This window comes from Panthera uncia (assembly GCF_023721935.1).
Source record: "Panthera uncia isolate 11264 chromosome C1 unlocalized genomic scaffold, Puncia_PCG_1.0 HiC_scaffold_4, whole genome shotgun sequence".
Lineage (NCBI taxonomy): Eukaryota > Metazoa > Chordata > Mammalia > Carnivora > Felidae > Panthera > Panthera uncia.
The window spans coordinates 26,805,437-26,827,108 of record NW_026057585.1 but is presented as its reverse complement, the minus strand read 5'-3'; the positions used below and the strand labels follow the sequence as shown (position 1 = coordinate 26,827,108).

The following is a 21,672-nucleotide window of genomic DNA, read 5'->3' as shown; positions in this document are numbered from 1 at the left end:
ACCTGGGTCTCTTTACTATACATTTCATGCTTATGCCACCATAGAACCCTGCAGTGATAAACCATTACTGGAATAACAACTTCACATGTGTGCTCTACAGATCTAGTATCATTTGCCTAGAAGTCTGTATAGCATAAATGTTGTATAAAAAACCATTCACATTAGCATTTTTTTTTTTTTTTTTTCAGAAACACCAAGATTTGGGTCAATGACAATGTGGTAACTCTGGGGACATTTTTGCTAGCTAGCTTTTTCAGACTAATAAACTTGGTAAGGACAAGATAAATTTAGACAATATAACTCTTTTAACCAACAGTCAACTGATATACAAAACACTTCATAAAGAGCCAACATGTGAGCCAAGAGTTTCACATTCCTATTTTGAAAAAATTTAAAAACATTGTTTTACCAAAGAAATTCTGTTTTGACTAAACTTAGCACTGAAAAACGAGCATCTATACTTTACAAATTAAAGAACCCACAAATGTACTGGAAAAAATGCTAAATGAAAAATAGTTAAATAAAATCCCCAGGTGCCATATCTAGGGTCTTAAACTGAAATAAAATTTTAGGGTTTTTTTTTTTGTTGTTTTTTTTTAAGGCAAGGGTTTTTTTTTGTTTGTTTGTTTGGTTTTGGGTTTTTTTTTTTTCTTGTTTTTAAGAGAGAGTGAGCAGGGAAGGGGTAGAATGACAAACTTCAGCAATCTGCAGGCCTGACGTGGGGACTGACCTCAGGATCATGAGATCCTGACCTGACCCAAATCAAGAGTGGGACGCTTAGCCGGCTGAACCACCCAGAAGCCCCTGAAATAAAACATTATAAGGAAACATTTCAAACAAACCAGTTGCCGTCCAATGTATCAAGAACAGTGTATATGACTGAAGTGCCAAAAGTGATTTAAATGGGATCTTTTACTTTTTAGAAATTGCAACACCCCACTATTTATAACATGGGCTCTTCTTGCAAATGACAAGTATGACACATTTTGTGAAGAACTTGACGTGCATTGATACTACAAGTCATCCTGGAGACAAGCAAAAACGAGAGTTGCGTAAAGATACTCTGCCCTCTCCAGAAGCCAACGTACAATACACCGTTAAAAATGGCTAAATTGGAATCTCTCAACGTGGCTCACTGTACACTATACTCAATTTCCACTACTGTGGATTTTACTTCTAGTTTCTGGTTTAGCTATTAGCAAGCCACTTCTCTGAACGTTTCATTTCCCAAAAAACAAGAAAATGGGTAAAGGATCATAAAGAGCTTTGATCCGAATAACATCTATTAGACATCATCAAAAGCTTTTCCTCTGGACGATGTACACGGGCCCATGACGTTCTGCTTTCCTCATATCTCATTACAGAACCCAAGCCTCTTTCTTTCATTCCCACTTTGGGCTCCTTAAAGAACAGCAAAGAGAGTTCCTTAGAAGATAGCCAGCGCTCCTTTGTCCTCAGAGAAGGCTGGGAGAAGGTTTTGAGGCCTCAGCTGGTTGAGAGATGGTAGAAGCGACCCACCCTAGCCCCAACCCAAGCCTGCGCCACAGCTCCGGAACCACGACGCGCGCGCGCTGGCCCGGCTACGGTCCCAGTGAAGGGGCGGGATTCCGAGGCGCGTGCAGAGACTACGGCAGGCGGAAGCTGCTGGCGACGAGGACCGTTCCCGCTGGCGCGGGTGGGGGAAGGGCAGCAGCCACACCCGGAAGTCAGTCTGCGAGGGAGGGAGGGGGGACGGGGGGGGCGAGGCTTCCGGTAGCGCAAAGGGTATCGGGAGAGGCTTCCAGCAAACCTTCTTCCTTGGCCTCTGGAGGGACCACCGTTGCCGCGGCTTCGGCTTCCACGATCTGCGTTCGGGCTAAACGGCCACGGCGGCTGCTACTGTCGTTCCCCTTGTGCCCGGCTCTGTCCGTATTCGTTCCCAGGCGGTCGCCACGGTTCCAGCAGCGGCCGCGGCCGACATGTTGTGAGGCGGCGGCGCGGGTGTCTGAAGGATGGTTTGGCAGACGCGCCGGCAGCGGCTGCTGGCGGCAGCGGCAGCTGGGGCTCCGGCTCTTTAGAGCCAAGCCCGCTGGGTGTCCGCCTGGTACCGCGGCGAGGCCAGTGCCCCTGGATCTTGCCTCTCCTCCGGCGCGGTTGGGGACCGGTTGGGCGACAGCGCCCGCTCCTCTGAGGAGACACGAAGGTGGTTCCCCAGTGCTCAAATTTCCGGACCACCTTTGCTTTCTCCTCTCCGACGTAGGCAGTGCTGTCCCCATTATCTTCAGCCCCCCGACCTCCCTCCCAATCTCGCCCTAAATCTCTCACACACACGGGTGTACCCCACCCTCACGAACCAGCCCCTCCCCACCCCCCACCCCTCGTTTTCTGCAACCTCTTCGCGCTCCTGGGATCCCACTTTGAGGGCAGCCTTTGAAAAATCTTCGCGGAATAGTGGACCAGAGCTGGGGAGTTTTTAAAAGTCGGGGCGCGCGCGAGAGGGAGATACGATGGCTTCCTCATCTGGCAATGATGATGATCTCACTATACCTAGAGCTGCTATCAATAAGATGATCAAAGAGACTCTCCCCAACGTCCGGGTGGCCAACGATGCCCGGGAGCTGGTGGTGAACTGCTGCACTGAATTCATTCACCTTATATCTTCTGAAGCCAATGAGATTTGCAACAAATCAGAAAAGAAGACCATCTCACCCGAGCATGTCATACAAGGTAAGTGGTGTGTGTGGGGTTTTGTTTGAATGAGGGTGAGGGGCAGCCTGCTAGCCGCGTGACCCGTTCATGTCAAAGCCTTCATTCCTCTCCCCTGATAATTACGAGTAGACGAAAAAGCCACGCGGGCATGGAGGTAGCCGGTGCCTTCAACTCGCTGTGTAGTATTCTTGTATTCTTGTGGTGCTTTTCATCCGGCGAGTACAAGTAAGGATTGCCAGCGTTTAGGTCAGCCTAACGTCCTCCAAAGATAAAGTAGCAGTCGTCGTCTGTTTACAGCCAGGTAAGCGGAAGCAACAAGAATTTTGCCTGCCTGCCGTTCAACCTAGACATGACAACTGAGCATTTGTCTCCCTAACGTGGAACCTCAGCCGTGACAACTGAGAAAGGAACCCAAAGTTCTCCCTTGGAAAATGAATTTTCAGACAGGATCTTCCAAGTATGAGTGGAGACAGCACCCCTTCCCCACCCGACCTTTTCACGGATATAGAGGAAAAGATGAATTTTCTGAACGCATGAGTGAAAGAATTCTTAATGTAAACGCTTTTAACGTTGTAAAGTTTGGTGATGTTGAATGAAGAGTGTGTTTTCAGCTTTAAGAGTGGTTCAGTGAGGGGCCCCTGGCTGGCTCAGTTGGTGGAGCATGCAGCTCTTGATCCCAGAGTTTTGAGTTTGAGCCCCACGTAGGGTGTCCGTTTTACTTAAAAAAAAAAAAAAATAATAATAATAATAATAAAAATTAAAATAGTTTAGTGGTCCTACTGTTCATCAAGTTAACAAAACTTTCCAGTTCTATTCTGGAAGAAAAGGGTGGATGATTATCCTTTCTTCCCCTCCTTTCTTTTTCCTCTCTTTCTCAGTTTTTCTTTTATGTAGCTTGCTTTGCTTTATGGAGATAAATTTTTAAAGCTTGGATTGAAAGTTTGTAAGAGATTTTTTTCATGGAACATTTCCCTGTCCTTTCCTGTTGCAATTCCCACTTAGATGCATACACTTAAGCTTTTATTGAGGATTTCTGAAAGTTTGGACAGTTTTCCATCTTAGAAAGGGTTTAGTCCAGTAGTAGGGGTTTGGGGGACCACATTCTGATGGTTTGTTTCAGGCATAGGGAGACATTTACTAGTCATAATGTTTTGGAGCACTTACGTATACTCTTAAGAAAAAGTTGCATTCAATTTGAGGTGATAACTTGCCTTTTATAATAATTAAAATTCTAACAATTTCTTGATTGCTTTTGAAGTCAAAAAATCGTGATGAATTTTAATCGTTTTAGTAGGCAGGCAGGTGTCTACCATTTTATTTTTCATAATTTAACTTTGCAAAGGTGATGTTCCTGTTACTCTGAAGTAGAGAACACATCTCATATTCACCATATCCAATATTTTATTGTCAGTATTGACAAAAGGATTAGATGATTCATTTTTGGTCCTTAATGATTGGATGGAAGGTAGATTTTAATGTACTCTGCCATTTCTATTTCAGTCCATGAAGAGAAAAAAGATCCCTGGGAAAAACCATATTTGATTTTAAAGCTACGTTGTTTGTTTGTTTTGTTTTGTTTTTTTTAACTTGTGTGGTGTGTGAATACTCTGGTAGGTACAGTGAAAGTCAAGTTCTCTATTTTTCCTCTTGTGTTTTATTTTTACATTGTATGTACATGTTTTAAGTCTTTCATGAGATTATCCAACACAGCTATAATTTCCTTTTACAACTCATAAAAAAGAAAAAGAATGTTTTATCCACATTGCCTTTCTAATGAAAATTTCAAAAGCTTTCTAAAGGATCTGCCTAAACGTTTGTTTACAACACAGGAGTGAGGATTGTTCCAAAAGTCTAATAACACATTACAATCTGTCTTCTTGGGTAGTTTATTCTTTCCTAAGATATATTTAGATTTCTGATTGACATGATGGAATAAAAGTGCAGCTGTAGCAAGCAGTATGCTAAATAGCTCAACTTTGGAATATGCTAAATTTAAGGTGTGAGTCCAAAAGTTCCAGTGAAAGCGTTTTCCTTTGTGTACTGAGGATGATTGATTATTTTTTAAAAAATCATCCACTGACCTGTTACAGTCTTACAAATTTACCCTTTCTTTGGGTAACATTGTTGTTGTTAAGTGGATAAGAACCTACCATTTTTGCCCCAAATTCCTCCAGTTAAGGGAATACATCTTATACATTTATAATCTCATATTAATTTCATATTGTTTAACCATTTTAAAGAATTTTTGTCTTGAGTGGTTACTTTTTTTTTTTAAAAGAAATCCTCTAAGGTGTGTATTTTTTTTTAGGTGTTTAAAATGTATCTTTACAGATTAACCCTGGATAGCTTGCTAAATCATGGTAAATAGGACTTTTTTATGCTTTTCTGTAAGCATTTATTATTTTGGTATATAGGATATATGCAAGTGGAATAATAATGTACATTTAAAGTCATATGAATCTCACATTTGAAGTTCCAATTTTTTAGTTTAATAAGTTTAATGAACTAGATTTTGCTTCAGGACATGTCATTTGTTCACTTGCTACTTTGCTTTACATTGTCAGAGCAAATTAAGCATTTGAGGCTGTTCTGTAAAATGGAAGTTATTAAAGTTGACATAACTTTATTGTTAGTAAATCTTTGAAATAGTTAAACTTTGAAAAAATTATGAAATGTTTTGCTTTTTTTGAGTTTAAAAAGGGGACTTGGTATTGAAGATCACAGATGCACAAATAAAGGGGTTCTAAGCTATAAAAGGTATTCCTTTCATGTCATTGCTGGTTTTTGTGAACACATACTCTTAAATAAGTTTTAACATGTTCTGTTATATTATGTAAAGAACTGACATTGAGAGTTAAGAACTGCAAGTTCTACACTGTAAAGTCTTTGGCCTTAGGCAAATCTGTTAAAGGTTTCCTCATTTATGTATAAATAATACTTAATTGTTTCAGGTATTACTTGCAATTACTGAGAATCAGTCAGGGTTGAGAATCTTACATGATATGCTGCAATAAATAATTTTATATTTTTAGAAGTTAGCTTTTCTTAGGCAAGCTTTAAAAAAATGTTTATTTATTTTGAGAGAAAGAGAGAGAGCTCATGGGAGGGGTAGAGGGAAAGGAGAGAGAGAATCCCAAGCAGGCTCTGTGCTGCAGAGCCTGATGCAGGGCTCCATCTCACGAACTTCAAGATAATAACGTGAGCAAAACGAAGAGTCAGATGCTTAAGCCACTGAGCCACCTTAGACACCCCTAAGATGTTTATTCATTTTTGAGAGAGAGAGAAAGAGCACGTGCAGTGGAAGGGCAGAAAGAGACAGAGACACAGAATCTGAAGCAGGCTTCAGGCTCTGAGCTGTCAGCACAGAGCCCAAAGCAAGGCTTAAACCCACGAACCGCAGGATCATGACCTGAGCCAAAGTCAGACGCCCAACCCACTGAGCCACCCAGGTGCCCCTAAATAGTAATTTTTAAAATGCGTAATGTTACTGATTAAAATATAAGGCTTGAAGTCTGTTATGTTTAACCTTACAGCATAATGCCATTGTAAAGCTGAAGTATAAATAAAGATATTTTAAGTGATTATTTTTTTGAATTTTTAATCTTCTGCCACATTTCCCCCCCACATTTATAACAATAGTTAGTAACTGAAAAAGTCTCTGAGGATTTGCTTCTTCAGCAATGGAGTTGCTCCAGGCTATCTCTGTTGAAGGAATTAAAAAAAAATCTAGTCCCTCTCACACTGGTACTTTTGTGAAATACAATAAAAATGGATCACTAGAAAAACAAAATTGAAAAATACATAAAATTTCAATTTTTGTTGTTAGATTCAATAAACTTAAAATTACTCTTGTCAAATTGCTTTGAAGGTTCTTTTTTTTTTCCTCCAGCTTTATTGAGTTATAATTGATATAACATTGTGTAAGGTTAAGGTATACAGCATAATGATTTGATATGTGTATATATTGTGAAATGATACCACAATATGGTTAGTTAACACATCCATCACCCCATGTAGTTAAAGTTTTGCTGTGAAGGTTCCTAAATGCTTTCTTTGATTTCCATACTTAACTCATCACAGACCATTATAAGCAGTTCTGGCACAAGTCCATGGACCACAGTTTGAGTAGCTTTGCTCTAAAGCCTAAATAAACCACAGTCTGTTTTAGAAAGTGGATGTGAAGTAGTTTTTAAATCAGAGGATCTGAGTGATTGCAGAGTTGTAATAATAATGAGAATGAAAATGATATTGTATTATCTAAATAATCATGCATACTGGTATTTTTTCCAAAGGGACACATTATGTATATGGAATTGGTATTATCACTTAATCAAGTTTTTTTCAAGTTAGGATTTTTTTATTTAACTTAAAACTGAAATATCTTGTTTTTATTTTTCTTCTGCTACCAACAATTTTGAACACTACTAGGTACCTGGCATGGTGTTAGATAATGGTAAGGGTATAACGATTGATTATATTTGGTTCCCTCAGTCTCTCATTATTGTCCCAGATTCCCAGGGGTAGTAATCCATAGAGGACATAATTAAGGGTCTTCAGAAACCTTTGCCTGGCTAATGAGCCAAGAAGTCACTTTGGCCTGTATCATCCTTTTAATGCATTTTAAGTGAACTACCACCCCCCCACACACACACTTCCTTTAACATATAAACAAAAGAAAACAAATTTGAGAATGCTATTTTACATATTTTAATATTTTAACAAAAAACCTGTATTACACATTTGAATATGAAGTAATTCACATAAATTCTTGTTATAACAAAATTTTATAGGATTGCGTTACTTTTGTAAAATAAGATAAGCCTGTATTATTGTTGCTGGATGGAAGTTTTCACCTTTCTTTTTTTAAAGTTTTTTTTTTTTTAAGTTTTTTAACATTCGTCGTTTTAAAAAAAGTTTATTTGGGGGGGGGAGGGAGGCAGAGAGAGAATCCCCTGCTAGCTCCCCGTATCAGCACCGAGCCCAACACAGGGCTCGAACCCACAAAACCATGAACCATACTGTTGAGATCATGACCTGAGCTCATGAAATCAAGAGTCAGATGCTTAACCAACTGAGCCACACGGGGACCTTAACATCTGTCTTTAAAATTGAAAAATGTGGCAAATGTTTTTTTCCCCTAATATACCATGCACTTTTCTGGGTATAGTTTTAAAGTACATGGCAGAGGGGAGCAGACAGGCATCTGAGGAGCAAGTGATGTATGTGTTTTACCAGCAAAAATTTTTATTTTTTTCTTTTCTGGATTTTACTCTGAGATCCTTGATAGAGCCAGGGCCCTAACAGTCCATTAAATCTCTTTATACAAACTAGAAAAAGGCACTTCTTCCCTAAAAACCTTTACTACCATCTGCCAGAAAAGTGCCGTAATAAACATACAGATCTATGTTTACAGTATGAATGGCCTTCCTTAGATATGGTCCTGTTGTGCACTGAATAACCTGCAAATCCGCAATGATGGCCCTGCTTAAGAGTCATTTCCCTTATCCTTTAAGATACTCTTTGTGTAAAATGGATATGATTATTCCCATATGGTAACAAATGGTGTAAAATATCTCCTTGTTTAGAAAAGACTATTATCTACTTATTCCTGGTAACCATAGTGTATTTAAAATTTGGATTAAAGTCAGTGCAGTTTTAGAAATTAAAATTTATGGCTCTTCCTGTTGAACCATTTAATTGAGGGTACAAATTTGTATATGGCAGCTCTTTGAATAATATTAAATATTAACCTTGGATTCACTTGCAAATTTTTTTAAAGCGGTGTTCTCAACCTTAGATGGTTTTAAAAGTGAGTTTTTAAATTTTTAACTCAAACTCTCCATGGTTAAAAATAGTTTGGATTGGATTTTTTTGATGTTGAGTCTAGTAATTGATGATAATTTGAAGAATTGTCTGCATGGTGTTGATTAATTTTATAAATTTAATATTTTATATTATAAGTATATTCGTTCAACTTGAATTTAGTGTGATAATGCATAGGTTCACATTTATTTATGTCCTGTACACTTATTAGGGTGCTCTTTTAAATGTAAGGGAAAAAATAAAGATGAATAATACATAGTCCAAGTGGTTATGGGAATCTTATGTGCTAGACATGGTGTTAAATGCTGTAGATCACTTGTTGATCCCTATAGTCCTAAAAATAATATCATGAATATTTTGCTTATTCTGTGGGCCAGCCTCTGTTCTAAGCTCTTTGTTTATATTAATTCATTTATTCTTCACAGTAACCTGATCTGAGGAGATACAGGTACTGTTATTCTTGCTTTAGTGGCACAGAGGTGAAGGAACTTATCTAGGCTCACACAGTTCATATGAGGCAGAGCTGGGATCAGTCTCTGGCAGCTGTAGGGCCTGCAGGCTTAACCGCCATACTGCATATGTTTTAGGAAGATACTACGAAATGCTATTCTCAGAAAAGGAAAACTGAAGCTTAGAGGTATGAAGCAGTGTATCCAAGGTTATATGAATATATTGACAACCAAATTTCAAATTCTAAGATGTCTATCTGATTTTACAAGGGGGAGATTACTTTTATCTATGAGCATCAGGCAAGTTTACTTAAAGATGGAGTTTGATTTGAGCCTTGAATGCATTACCATCAGTATGAATGTGGGAAACTGATGTCTGTTGGGAAACATTGAGCAGTTAGATTTAGCATATGTAGGGATTTAATGGCAGAAATAAAGCTGGAAATGTAGCAGGGCTAGATCCTAGAGAAATGTGGTATACGCTAAGGAAATACGACTTTCTTCAGAATTTTGGGAGGAAACCACAAGCCATTCTCTTGGTTTCTTTTGGTATTGTCTCCAGCCAATATTATTGAAAATATACTACTATATGCCTTTAAAAAAGAGAAGAAATTGGGGTGCCTGGGTGGCTCAGTCACTTAAGTATCCAACTCTTGATTTAGGCTCAGGCCATGGTCTCAAGGTTCGTGAGATTGAGCCCTGTGTTGGGCTCTGCTCTGACAGTGTGGAGCCTGCTTGGGATTCTTTCTCTCTTTTTCTGCCCTGCCCCTGCTCCTGCTCACTCACACTCTCTCAAAATAAATGAATAAACATTTAAAAAAAAAAGAGAAAAAATAAAAGAAAAACTTTGGCTTCTAGCATTGACACCAAATTATCAGTCTGTCAATTCAAGTAAAAAATGTAGGCTGCTTAATCTTCACTTAATTTTCCACTATATCTCCAACTTTTTAGGCCAAGAATTATGTGGTAGTTATTTTGATATTCAGAACTCAGAGTAATGAATTAACTGAAATTTTTTGGGGAGCAGAGGCAATAAGTTAGTATAATTAAAATTCAAGTAATAGTACTCTGCTTTTTGGCATGAGATTATTTCTAAAGAAGGTTGATGCAAAACAGCTTAATATTTGAAGTAATTAAAGTCATAAATCATTTCAAAATGTCCTTAAAAACCACAGCTTATACGGGAGGGAATGCGTATTTGTTAAGGTGTATTTGGTATTGTCCTTGAAGAGCAAATCCCTGCAGTTGGAATTCGGGGCAACTTTGCTGAGGGCAGTCTGGTTCATCATAATTGTTGAAAAACTGCAAGAACTGATACACTAAGTTAAATTCATCAACTATATTTTTCACCATCTATATTTCATCATTGGGTCAGAAAACAAAAATGCCTTTGGGGCACTGGCAATATATAGAAAACTATAAAATGCAATTTTAATTACTGTGAGCCAAAAGAAAACGTTATGCTTTGTCTTGATTATAGAAGGCATTTAGAAGGTGCATTACTATAAAATTTTCTTTCTAAATGTGAAAAAATAAAGGGAGAGAAAATTGTTAACACTTCTAACCTTACAGTCTTTCTTTATCCCAGTTTTCTGCCACATCAGTTGAAATGTTTTTATAGTGCTTCCTGTTAAGTTTTATTTTCAAGGGAAACTTGTTGGCTGAATATAAATGCTGAATTTCATAAGTTATTTCCACCCGTATTTCTTAAACTTGGCAGTTGGAGTACCTTTGCTAAAAATAGTCTCCTGTTTGGTATATTGTACAAAAGAACTTACCCATTCTTTTATCCCATCCTACTGAAACTTAGAACATATGTTACCAACCTACTTTTTCTAAGCCAAATGGCACAAAATATGTTATTAACAAGTAGACTCCAAATACTTGTTTTTTTGGTATTCTTCTAGAAAGTGACTGAGGTAATGATGTTTAATTTACTGTGAGTGGTATAGGAAAAATGTTTTCTTACTAAAAGCACATGTTCTTACATTGGACTTTGTTTTTTTCCTCTCACAGGAGATGCTTTGGTTTTTAAAAATTAATCAGAAAAGTAAAGGCCTGTGCTGTTAAATGTTCCTCAAGTTTTATCTAATTTGTAATATAATAAGAAAGTTGATACAATATTTTGATTTAGCCATTCAAATAATTGCTGTGCAACTATAAAATAGGTAAAATTATTAGAAGACAGAAATCCCCTCCCCTCCAAAAAAAACCCCCCAAAATACCACAAAAGCTTAATCTTCCATAAATGGGGGGAAAGACTAAGTTTTATCACTCTTTCATGTTTTCATTTCCCTAGCACTAGAAAGTTTGGGCTTTGGCTCTTACATCAGTGAAGTAAAAGAAGTCTTACAAGAATGCAAGACTGTAGCATTAAAAAGAAGAAAGGCCAGTTCTCGTTTGGAAAACCTTGGCATTCCTGAAGAAGAGTTATTGAGACAGCAGCAAGAATTATTTGCAAAAGTAAGTAATGCATTATAAATTGTTTTCATCTGAACACTGCCCTGTTTGCTAACAGAAATCATACTGGTTTCTGAAATCATTTCTTAAATCAATATATATATACAGAGGATTTTCTTTCTGTGGCTGGTTGTTTGATCCTAGAGTCTGATGTTTAAATCTAACCAGTTTGACTCTGTTTGGCCAGTTATTTGCTTCATAAAAAAATAAATATTTGCTCATTAAAATTTTTTTTTTTTTTTTTTAAATGGGGTGCTTCAGTGGCTTAGTGAGTCAGGCGTCCCAACTTCAGCTGAGGTCATGATCTCATGGTTTGTGAGTTCCAGCCACGCTTCTGGCTCTCTGCTGTCAGCTTAGAGTCCGCTTCAGATCCTCTCTCTCTCTCTCTCTCTCTCTCTCTCTCTCTCTCTCTCTCTGCCCCTCCCCCACTCTGGTGCACGCTGTCTCAAAAGTAAACGTTAAAAAAACCTTTTTTTAAAGTAAATATTTGCAGCAACCTGTTTTCTTTTTTTATTAATTTTTTTTTAATGTTTGGGGCACCTGGTTGGCTCAGTCGGTTGAGCGCCCGACTTCGGCTCAGGTCATGATCTCATGGTCTGTGAGTTCGAGCCCTGCGTCAGGCTCTGTGCTGACAGCTCAGAGCCTGGAGTCTGCTTTGGATTCTGTGTCTTCCTCTTTCTCTGCCCTTCCCCCACTCCAGCTCTGTTTCTCTCTCTCTCTCTCTCTCAAAAATAAACATTAAGAAAAAAATTAAAAAAAATTTTTTTAATGTTTATTTATTTTTGAGAGAGAGAGAGAGAGAGCATGAGTGGAGAAGAGAGGGCGGAAGACACAGACACTGAAGCAGGCTGCAGCTTCTGAGCTGTCAGCACAGATGTGGGGTTCAAACTTGAACCGTGAGATCATGACCTGAGCCGAAGTCGGACACTCAACCAACTGAGCCACCCAGGCGCCCCTTTTTTAATTTTTTTAATGTTTATTTTTGAGAGAGAGAGGGAGACAGAGTGCGAGCAGGGGAGGGGCAAAGAGAAAGGGAGGCATGGAATCTGAAGGAGACACCAGGCTCTCAGCTGTCAGCATAGAGCCCAGTGTAGGGGTCGAACCCACCGACCATGAGATCATGACCTGAGCTGAAGTTGAACGCTTAACCAACTGAGCGACCCAGGTGCTCCAGCAACAATTGGTTTTCCAAGGAGAACAACTCCAAAATAACTACTGATTTTACTTTGAGTTTTTTATTTTTTTGTCCAGACAGAACGACCAGTTAAAAGCATGAAAAGTATACTTAAACATTCTTAAGATTTAAAATGATGGGCTGGTGAGAAAATACTATATCAAATTTTATAATGAGTGGTATATAAGGAAAATTTAATAAACATCTATTTTATAGTTAATTAGGTTTTTAATGTACCTTTAAAACAAACATACTAATCTTAAAAAATTCCTTCCCTCTTTCCTTCCTCCCTCCCTCCTTTCCTCCCTTTCTTATTAAAACTCTAATTCCCAGTCTGTGAAGGATTAGTACTAATATTCCTCTCTTTAAAATAAAAAAAGGAGAAGATGAAGTTCTTATTCTAAGTTTTGGCCTTTCATTTCAAATTAGATTGTAAGGCAGTTTTGGGTTGAAGAGGTGAGATTTCCTACCAGTTACTGTAGTTACCATTAGAACTGGGAAGTATCACTTTTGGTAATCTCTTTCAGACTAGCCCTATACCTGATCTCTTTGTAGTCATAATAACTTAAGTAGTCATAAGTTTGAATCAAAAAGCATTTGAATTTTAAGTGTTATCAAGCACCAGACATCAGAATACCATTCAAACTAATAAAAATAAAAGTTTACTAACATTTATTGAGTTCTAATCATGTGTTAATCATGTTTCCAAATAATTTACCTGTATTTTTTTAAATCCTCACAACAACCTACAAGATCGGTACTAAGGAGGTACTAAAAGCTTTTGAAACAGGTGTGAATACAAATAAACACTTTATAATCCATATGAATATGAGATAACAAAGACTGATGATTAAAAAAACATTAGTGGCTATTATTTATTAACTCTCTGCTATTGCAGATTACCTAGAGAGTGCCAAATTAGATACTTGATAAAAGGAAAAAGATGCTCTATTACTTTACATACTTTGCAGTTTTTATAAATATAAATAAAATAAATAAATGTGAATTTTATTATACTCATTTACACGTTAAGAAACAGACTCAGATGGAGAAAGAAACTTGCATGAGATCATTCATTCATTTGTTCTACACATGTTTACTGAAGTCCTCACTATTTATCAGATACAGTGCTAAATGCTAGGCTTATAACAGTATACGAAAGAGACATGGTTCTTATTATGATGGAACTTAGTTTACTGGGAAGGATTGAGTTAAACAAATAAAACAGGTTAAGTGCATATAGTTAGGAAGTGTTGGAGTCTAAATTCAGACTCAAGTCTCCTGACCCCTAGACATGTGCTGTTTCTACATTACTATGCTAATGTTCTAGCCACCATTTTGTCCACTTACACTTATTTTAGAACTTTTAAGTGGAACATGATGGCTTTATCCTTTCCAGGGCAAAAAGAAGAATGAAAGAAATAATTGCCCACCAAATCTGTCTTTACCTTTCTATCCTTGTCATTTGTTATTTTCTCTTCCTTATCTTCCTTCATTCTTGCCTTCATCTATGGGTGAGGATCCCTTAATATTTCTTTGCTCTTGTGAGGAAAATCAACAGAGAGGTAAAATTATAGCACCTGTCTAGTACTTCTTCCTTAAAGCACAAAGCACTTAAGTCCTAAATATGGTAAGTAAATATAACAGCTTTTTTATCAGTTTGATTTCATTTCACCTTTTAGACTTTGTTTTAAATACTAACACAATAGCATCTTCATTTGAAGCAGTCTTTCAACTGCTAACAACAAAATGTGGAAAGGGGGAACCATTAATATATTGAAGTTAAGATTAACTGTAAATTACAAATGAGTTATTTTAGTATTTGGGTGGGGAGGAGAGTCTAAAACATAATGAAAATCTCCAAAAGAAGAAATTAATTAGGAAGTATACACTTACTGTCTTTCACACTCCCATTTTAAAAGAAAAATACTTGAGGTAGGTTGGGTAAGAGGCAAGAGAGAAAAAAATGAGAAAAAGTACTGCTGAAAATTTTAATTTATGAAAATAAAATTTATCAATCAACATAGACTTTAAAGGCACAGGAATGTTTTTATGTCTAGACAGAGAAATATGTTTGCTAATATGGGTACTTAAAAGTCAGTTAAATTTTTTTTAAATCTTTTATTTATTTTTGAGAGACAGAGAGAGACAGAGCATGAGCAGGGGAGGGGCAGAGAGAGAGGGAGACACAGAATCTGAAGCAGGCTCCAGGCTCTGAGTTGTCAGCACAGAGCACGACGTGGGGCTCGAACTCATGAAACATGAGATCATGACCTGAGCCGAAGTCGGATGCTTAACTGACTGAGCCACCCAGGTGCCCCAAAAGTCAGTTAAATTTTAATTGTAACCAGTGCATGTCTTTGTAGATTACTGAATAAACCATGAGATCAAGCAGCTTTTGCAATAAAATCTGTGTAGAGACTTGAAACTGAGTGTTTTTTTTTTCCTGTGCCACGAAATTATACCTGTATATGATTGATTAAGTCACAGAGTAAGTATTCTTAAGTTTATTAAATTCACATATTTGGTTTGCCCTACAATTTTCTTATGAATTCTTAAAATGTTTTTCATGAAGCATTCTTAGTCTTTTTTACACTCTGGGTATTCCTGCCGTAAAGGTAAATATGCCTGTGTGTTAAAATAACTATTTTTCATACTTTTTAAGTAAAAATAGATGCAATTAGTTATTAGAATATCTGGTTTCTGATTTCCTAAACAAAAAAGTTTTTGTCTTTTAGGAGAGGTATGATATAGGTACACTGACAACTGTAATATGAGGCTAACTACTTTCATGAGGAAAATATAAAGAGTTCCCAAGTACAGAGACATTACATTAGATTTTGGCAGTGTAAGAGTGTGCCAATTATTTCGCATGTGAGTGCTAATACAAATTTAAACCAAAGCAGATCTCATCACATGTTACCTTATGAATGTTGACATTGGAATACCTTACCTGTAGTATAATATCAGTTCTGGACTGAAAAGCTGAGGAAGAAACTTAATTTTCTTTTTTGCATAACTCAGAAAAACAGCTTGTATGCAGTTTACTTGTTGACCTCAGCAGATGACCTAAGCTGATAGTGTTAATTCAGATTTAAGAAATTATTGGAATCTTGGTTTGCATAGATTCATGATCGATCTACATGCAATACTAACTAAATTGGATAGCTTTTACATTTTCACATGTGTACATAGGCCTTCTGCACTCTTTCCAAACCCATTAGTTATTGAACTTTGTAAACTGGCATTGAGATATACAGTATTTTGTTATACCAGTTTCATAAATGGTTTATAGCACAGTATGTGTGGGTTTGAGACATACCAAGGGTTAGTTTCTCAAGGTTCTTGTTGTGCTTCCTGTAGTAGCATTTGATGGAGTATCTCTTATATACATTTGTGGTAGATGAAAAAAAAATTATATTGCAAATCCTTTCTTTTTTTTTTTTAAAGCTTAAATAAACCATATAGTAAGTTTTGGTCCAAGTTGAGTAGGATAAGTTAAACTTATATTGCATTCTGTTAACCAATATAAATGTATTTTTGCAAATCAAAATCACAAGGAGATGTTACTTATAAATATGTTAATTGGGGAGATTTCATCAAGTGAAATGAAATAATAAAATACAATACTAGGAAAAAAAATAAATATTTTTGTAAGCATAGTTGTGTTGAAATAAAGTTTTCAAAAGAAAAAAAAAAAAAACGCATGCACCAGTAACTAAACAATTTTCTTAGCCTGAAACCCACCTTTCTGTGCTTTGATTTGTGATCAAGCCTAGTACTCTATAAACCACATTTCTGCTTTTCTATTGGACTTCATTGGACTCTGCTTCCAGTAGGGGGTTCTGGAGGGAGATTGCCAGGCTAGAGGAGGAAGGCAGCACTTGGGCTCCTTTCTTTTACTTCCTATTAGCTTCAGGTTCCTTTGAGCAACCTACCAATGCATCTTTACTCTCGCTGCATCAATTTTTTTTTCCTGTGGCAGGAACTGAATCCAGCATATAGTTTCTTTACAGAACCAGCATAAACATTCATCATTTTCTTCCAGGGTGTGAGTCTCAAACCTTGGGCCCTCTATCAAGCTCAGAGATGCTTTTACCAGCCAATCTATGCCAGTTCTTCAGAGGTCTGAATTTCAGTTCCATGGATTGTTCTTTTAAGCTTCTTAAAAATTAAGTTTTAAAAATTCCAGCCTCTTCCTTTATTCCCTCAGTTTTAGGATTGGTGGCTGCTTTTGGTAGTTACCAGTTGTGTAATATCTAAGTGTTCTTTTCATGCCTTTTCAATGACCTAGTTACCAACTTTATACTTGGTTAACAGTCCTTTATATTGCATTCTTTCTATTCCCCTAACAAATGTGACTTTTATCTCCTGATTAGGTCCTGAATGATACAGTTAGGACTTAGGAAAAAAATGGAGAAAATGATACTTCAGTTTGACTTGAGGAGTAGAACTTCAGTAGGTGAAAATTAGGAAATTTGAAATAGAATGACTATCAGCATGAGTTAAGGTAGTGAAAATGGGAGGGTATGGTGTATTGGGGAAGCATTTTAAGTTTTAGGGGTTTTTTTTGGAGTACCAAGTATGTATTACAATTGGGAGATAGGTTGGGGCAGGCAGTAATTTGGAGGACCTTGAACTCTAGGTTGAGAAAGTGGACTTAATTGGGTAACAGATGATTTTTTTTTAAGTATAATAATGACCTGATTAGAATTTTCTCTAGAAATGATTGGATAATAAATTCAAGAGAGATTATTAAGAAAAGTTAGGAATGTACATGGTAAAATCTTAATGTTAGAGTTATACTGAGCATTACTGTTTCCCACAAAACATGCTTTCAGAAAATACTGGAGGACTGTGTGTTGGGAATGTAACAAGGAGTATGAAAATAGTCTCTATTCTCAAGTCTAGTGGGAAAAAAGATACATACTCAGATAATTTGAGAACAAAGTAAATAGGTATGGGAATGCATAGAGAATTTTGGCATATGAAACAAAGTGCACAGTATGATCTAGATGGCCAAGAAAGACTAATTTCTGTTTTAATAGATAACTAGGAATTGGCTATGCATAAAGGAGGGTGGTGTGGTGAGTGTGAGTCAGGCTTAAAGGACAATTCTGAGAAAAGGCAGAAAGGGAAACAGCATTGTTTTGGTAGATTCCAATGGAATTTATATGATCTTTTCAAGAACAGATTGATTTTTTCCTTCTTGATGTGGTTTTTCTGCTAATGAATTAAATTGGGAAAGACCTTTAGCTGTTGCAACATTGCTTGTAACGTTTATGTGCGTATCTTGGTTTCTAAAATTCTGTGATTGTTTTTAGAGAGGGTATATCAAATGAATGGATTTTCACTATCTCACTTAAATTCAGTCCTGGATAAGTGCCTTTTCTCTAGTGGGTATATGGGAAGGGTGTGTGTGTGTGTGTGTGTGTGTGTGTGTGTGTGTACCCATGTGTGTTTATTTAGGGGAGAGGGACAGAGGAGAAATGTATGTATAGGGTAGGGAACTGTGATAGAAGCTCAAACATCAAAATAGCTATTATACTCATGTATAGTACTTTTTCTTAGGAGTTAGGGGTACTATACTAGACAACTTTGAAATCATAGAAATAATTTTTAGATTGAAAAATGTTTACATCTGGGGTGCCTGGGTGGCTCAGTCGCTTGATCATCCGACTTTGGCTCAGGTCAGGTCTTGTGGTTCACGAATTTGAGCCCTGCATCAGGCTCTGTGCTGACAGCAAAGAGCCTGGAGCCTGCTTCAGATTCTGTGTCTCCGTCTCTCTGCCCCTCGCCCACTTGTGTTCTGTTTCTCTAATTCTCTCAAGAATAAATAATAAACATTAAAAAAAAAACATTAAAAAAAATGTTTGCATCTAAATTGTAAGTTGAGAGGACAAAAGAATCAAGTGAAAAAAAGGAAGAGAGAGGGGCTCCTGGGTGGCTCAGTTGGTTAAGCATCTGACTTCAGTTTGGGTCATGATCTCGTGGTTCATGGGTTAGAGTCCTGTGTCAGGCTCTGTGCTGACAGCTCTGAGCGTGGAGCCTGCTTCAGATTCTGTGTCTCCCTCTCTCTCTGCCCCTCCTCTGTTCACACTCTAGCTCTCTGTCTCTCAAAAGTGAATAAATGTAGGGGTGCCTGGGTGGCTCAGTCGGTTAAGTGGCCAAGTTCGGCTCAGGTCATGATCTTGTGGCCCCACGTCGGACTCTGCTGACAGCTTGGAGCCTGGAACCTACTTGTGTTTTTGTGTCTCCCTCTCTCTCTCCCCCTCCCGTATTCGTGCTCTCTCTCTGCCTTTCAGAAATGAATAAATGCTAATAAATAAATAAATAAAGAAATAAAGAATGAATGAACGTTAAAAAAAAAAAAAAAGAAAGAAAGAAAGAAAAAGGAAGAGAGAAACTGGGAAAGGAACCAAAGAGAGAACATTATGATTTTTGTACCAGCTTTTTGAATTTCAGTTGAACCAAAGGTCATAAAATTATGTGGCATAAAAGAACTGTCTATAAGAGAACCAAGTTTTGGAAACTGTCCTTAGTTGATAGAGAAGCAGTTGGCTTACTGTATTTCCTTACAGAGTTCATGTTTTCCAGATGTATAACAGTTATTTAGTGGTTGGAAAATATCCAAATTTGGTAATAACTAAGTCTGTAATTGGCTTAATCTATACTTAACCAAAGTGTGTATGTTGTGAGTTTTAAAAAAATTATTACTTGTTTTTATGTTTTTGGTGTTTAGGCTAGACAGCAACAAGCAGAATTGGCCCAGCAGGAATGGCTTCAAATGCAGCAGGCTGCCCAACAAGCACAGCTTGCTGCTGCCACAGCCAGCGCATCTAACCAGGCTGGATCTTCTCAGGATGAAGAAGATGATGATGATATCTGAAATTTACCAGCTGAGTTTCTATTTCCTCTATAAATGTTTTTCCCTGCACAAGAAAACAGTGAAAGAAATGCTTATCTGTAATTTTGTATGCATCTTGGTGGACTTGCCATTGGTATTCTAGGGATGTCTGCTGTTAAGTTTCATCTATTGTGTGCTATTCATGTAAAAACTGTCTCTTTGAACTATTGAAAATTTAAGATTCAGTATAATATCAATTTTGAATTTTTAATGGTGTTTATGAAATTTTAGATAGCAGTGAGTCCTTTATTTGATCAATAAACAGTGTTACAGAAAACGTCAAGTTTATAAAAATACAGTGAAATTTATACAGAAACTCTAAATCTGCATTTGCATTTCCTCTGCCCTTTTAACTAGACTAAAAATTGGGAATTTTAAATTATTGGGGGGAGGGTGTTGTGTAATGCAGTAGGTGTTAGATGAGGATGGTGAAAAAACAAAGAGTTCAGTTTTGTAGTATCTGAATTTTTTGTCTTTTAAAATGAGTGTATATATATAGGCAATAAATATATATGCTCAGATAAATATGCTTGTTTAAAAAAATCTCAAAATGACATCCAAAAACTTAGGAAGGAGTATGTTCAATAGTAGTTGTATGAATTCGGTGGGTTATGTTTTTGATTTTGTTTTTGTTTTATGTAGAGGTAAAAACTACAGTTTTATTATGGCATAATTCATCTTGAGCTATGCTATTACATTTCAAAGACTGCCCAATTTTGAGGACTGTCACGATTCTTACTATTTCACTCCAATAATTGTTAATAGTATTACTTGCTTAGTCCATCCATCTTTATTGGAACTTGTGAAACAATTGCTTAGGTTCCATTGGTTTAATGGAGATTCATGAATATCAAACCTTTGCTGGGGGAAAGAAATGAAAGTTAATAAGCATGCTTACTATAAAAGAGGGATTTTTTTGTAATTTAACTGATAGTTATAGTTTACTTATTGTTTGTTTTTAGCATTACTTTTACATTTTCTTGACTAGATGGCCTAGAGTGTCCAGTGCTTCCTTTTGAAATGGCATCAAATCTCCATCATAATTGAGTGATAGCTTTAAAAATGATTGGTTTTATTTTGTTTAAGAAAGCGTGTCATAACTGATCAGCCCTATATGAAACATAAATAGTTTCAACCTACTCGTTAAAAGGGAGAAGCTTTAATTTGGTTCCACTAAATAAAGTATGGTAGTGATTTTTATAGGAATCCAGTGTATTGAAGAAATGGCATATTGTTTGTACTTTGGAAACAGAATGGAAAAGCCACTTTAAGATAGTATAAAGTAATCTAAATTCCTATGTCAGTTGCCAAATCATTTAAATTTGTATATTCACCAAGTCCAAGGATAAATTGTGGTTGCTGGGATTCAGTTTTAATTGGAGAGCTAAATAAGTAAAGTTTATAAGTATTAGATTTCTTAAAGGTCTTATTTTGCAGTTTTAGAAAAAGTGAAATATTAGCATACGTTTATTAAATACACTTCCCCCATGCCATGAAAAGGTTAATTTTGCTGAATGTTTTAAGTTGAAGTTGATATTGTATCCATGAAGTGCTTTGGACAAGATAGAAGGGGTTGTTTTTTTAAAAGTTTAAGTACCAAAGGTAGTCTAGTCTAAGAAATAATAAGTTAATAAGTGTTGGCTTTTCTAATTTGTACTGTAACATCCTTATTCTTTCTATTTTAAGTATATCTGTTTCTTAAGTAAACAACTTAGATATTTTTCCACTTTTTTTTCCCTGATGCAGAGTTCAGGTTAATTAATATTTTACTGCATCTGATAATGTATTATATGTTTGAAGCCTAGTGACTTTTCATTTTGACATTCTTGTGATTTCATATGCTGTATTCTTCAAGCAATAAAATCTGATGTGTTTTATAAATTGTTTTTATATTTAATAATCTACACAGATTAACAGCAGGAGATTGCTATTACTAACATTTTTAGTAGTTTCGAGAATCTTAGGCCCAATATTTTGATCATTTGGTATTTAATACCTGACTTTCTCCTTTGTTTATTGTTATTTCAGAAAATGTGGTTTTACTTGTACTTTTGTAATGGCAGTCCTAGGATCCAGGCATAACAAAGCTAATTAAGCAATGTTTTACTTTTAGTTTACTTTTTAGCATTTAAAAGTCATTATAATGTCCATTGTTGAGATTTTTTTAAATC

General features: G+C 36.6%; 1 protein-coding gene across 1 annotated transcript; it reads left to right on the top strand.

The window, feature by feature from the left end:
• Nucleotides 1–1,791: 1,791 nt before the first annotated feature.
• On the top strand, nt 1,792–21,382 carry DR1 (down-regulator of transcription 1). The gene is made up of 3 exons (XM_049616796.1): nt 1,792–2,706; nt 11,260–11,423; nt 19,337–21,382. Exons 1-3 carry the CDS (start codon nt 2,487–2,489, stop codon nt 19,481–19,483), a joined length of 531 nt encoding a protein of 176 aa, XP_049472753.1. The 5' UTR covers nt 1,792–2,486; the 3' UTR covers nt 19,484–21,382.
• Nucleotides 21,383–21,672: the final 290 nt, after the last annotated feature.

What these genes read in the sequence shown, in the direction of transcription:
- DR1 (XM_049616796.1), top strand. Translation starts at nt 2,487, where the DNA reads ATGGCTTCCTCATCTGGCAATGATGATGATCTCACTATACCTAGAGCT. An exon ending in ACCCGAGCATGTCATACAAG is followed by an intron (nt 2,707 to 11,259) that starts GTAAGTGGTGTG and finishes TCATTTCCCTAG; the next exon opens with CACTAGAAAGTTTGGGCTTT. An exon ending in AGCAAGAATTATTTGCAAAA is followed by an intron (nt 11,424 to 19,336) that starts GTAAGTAATGCA and finishes TTTGGTGTTTAG; the next exon opens with GCTAGACAGCAACAAGCAGA.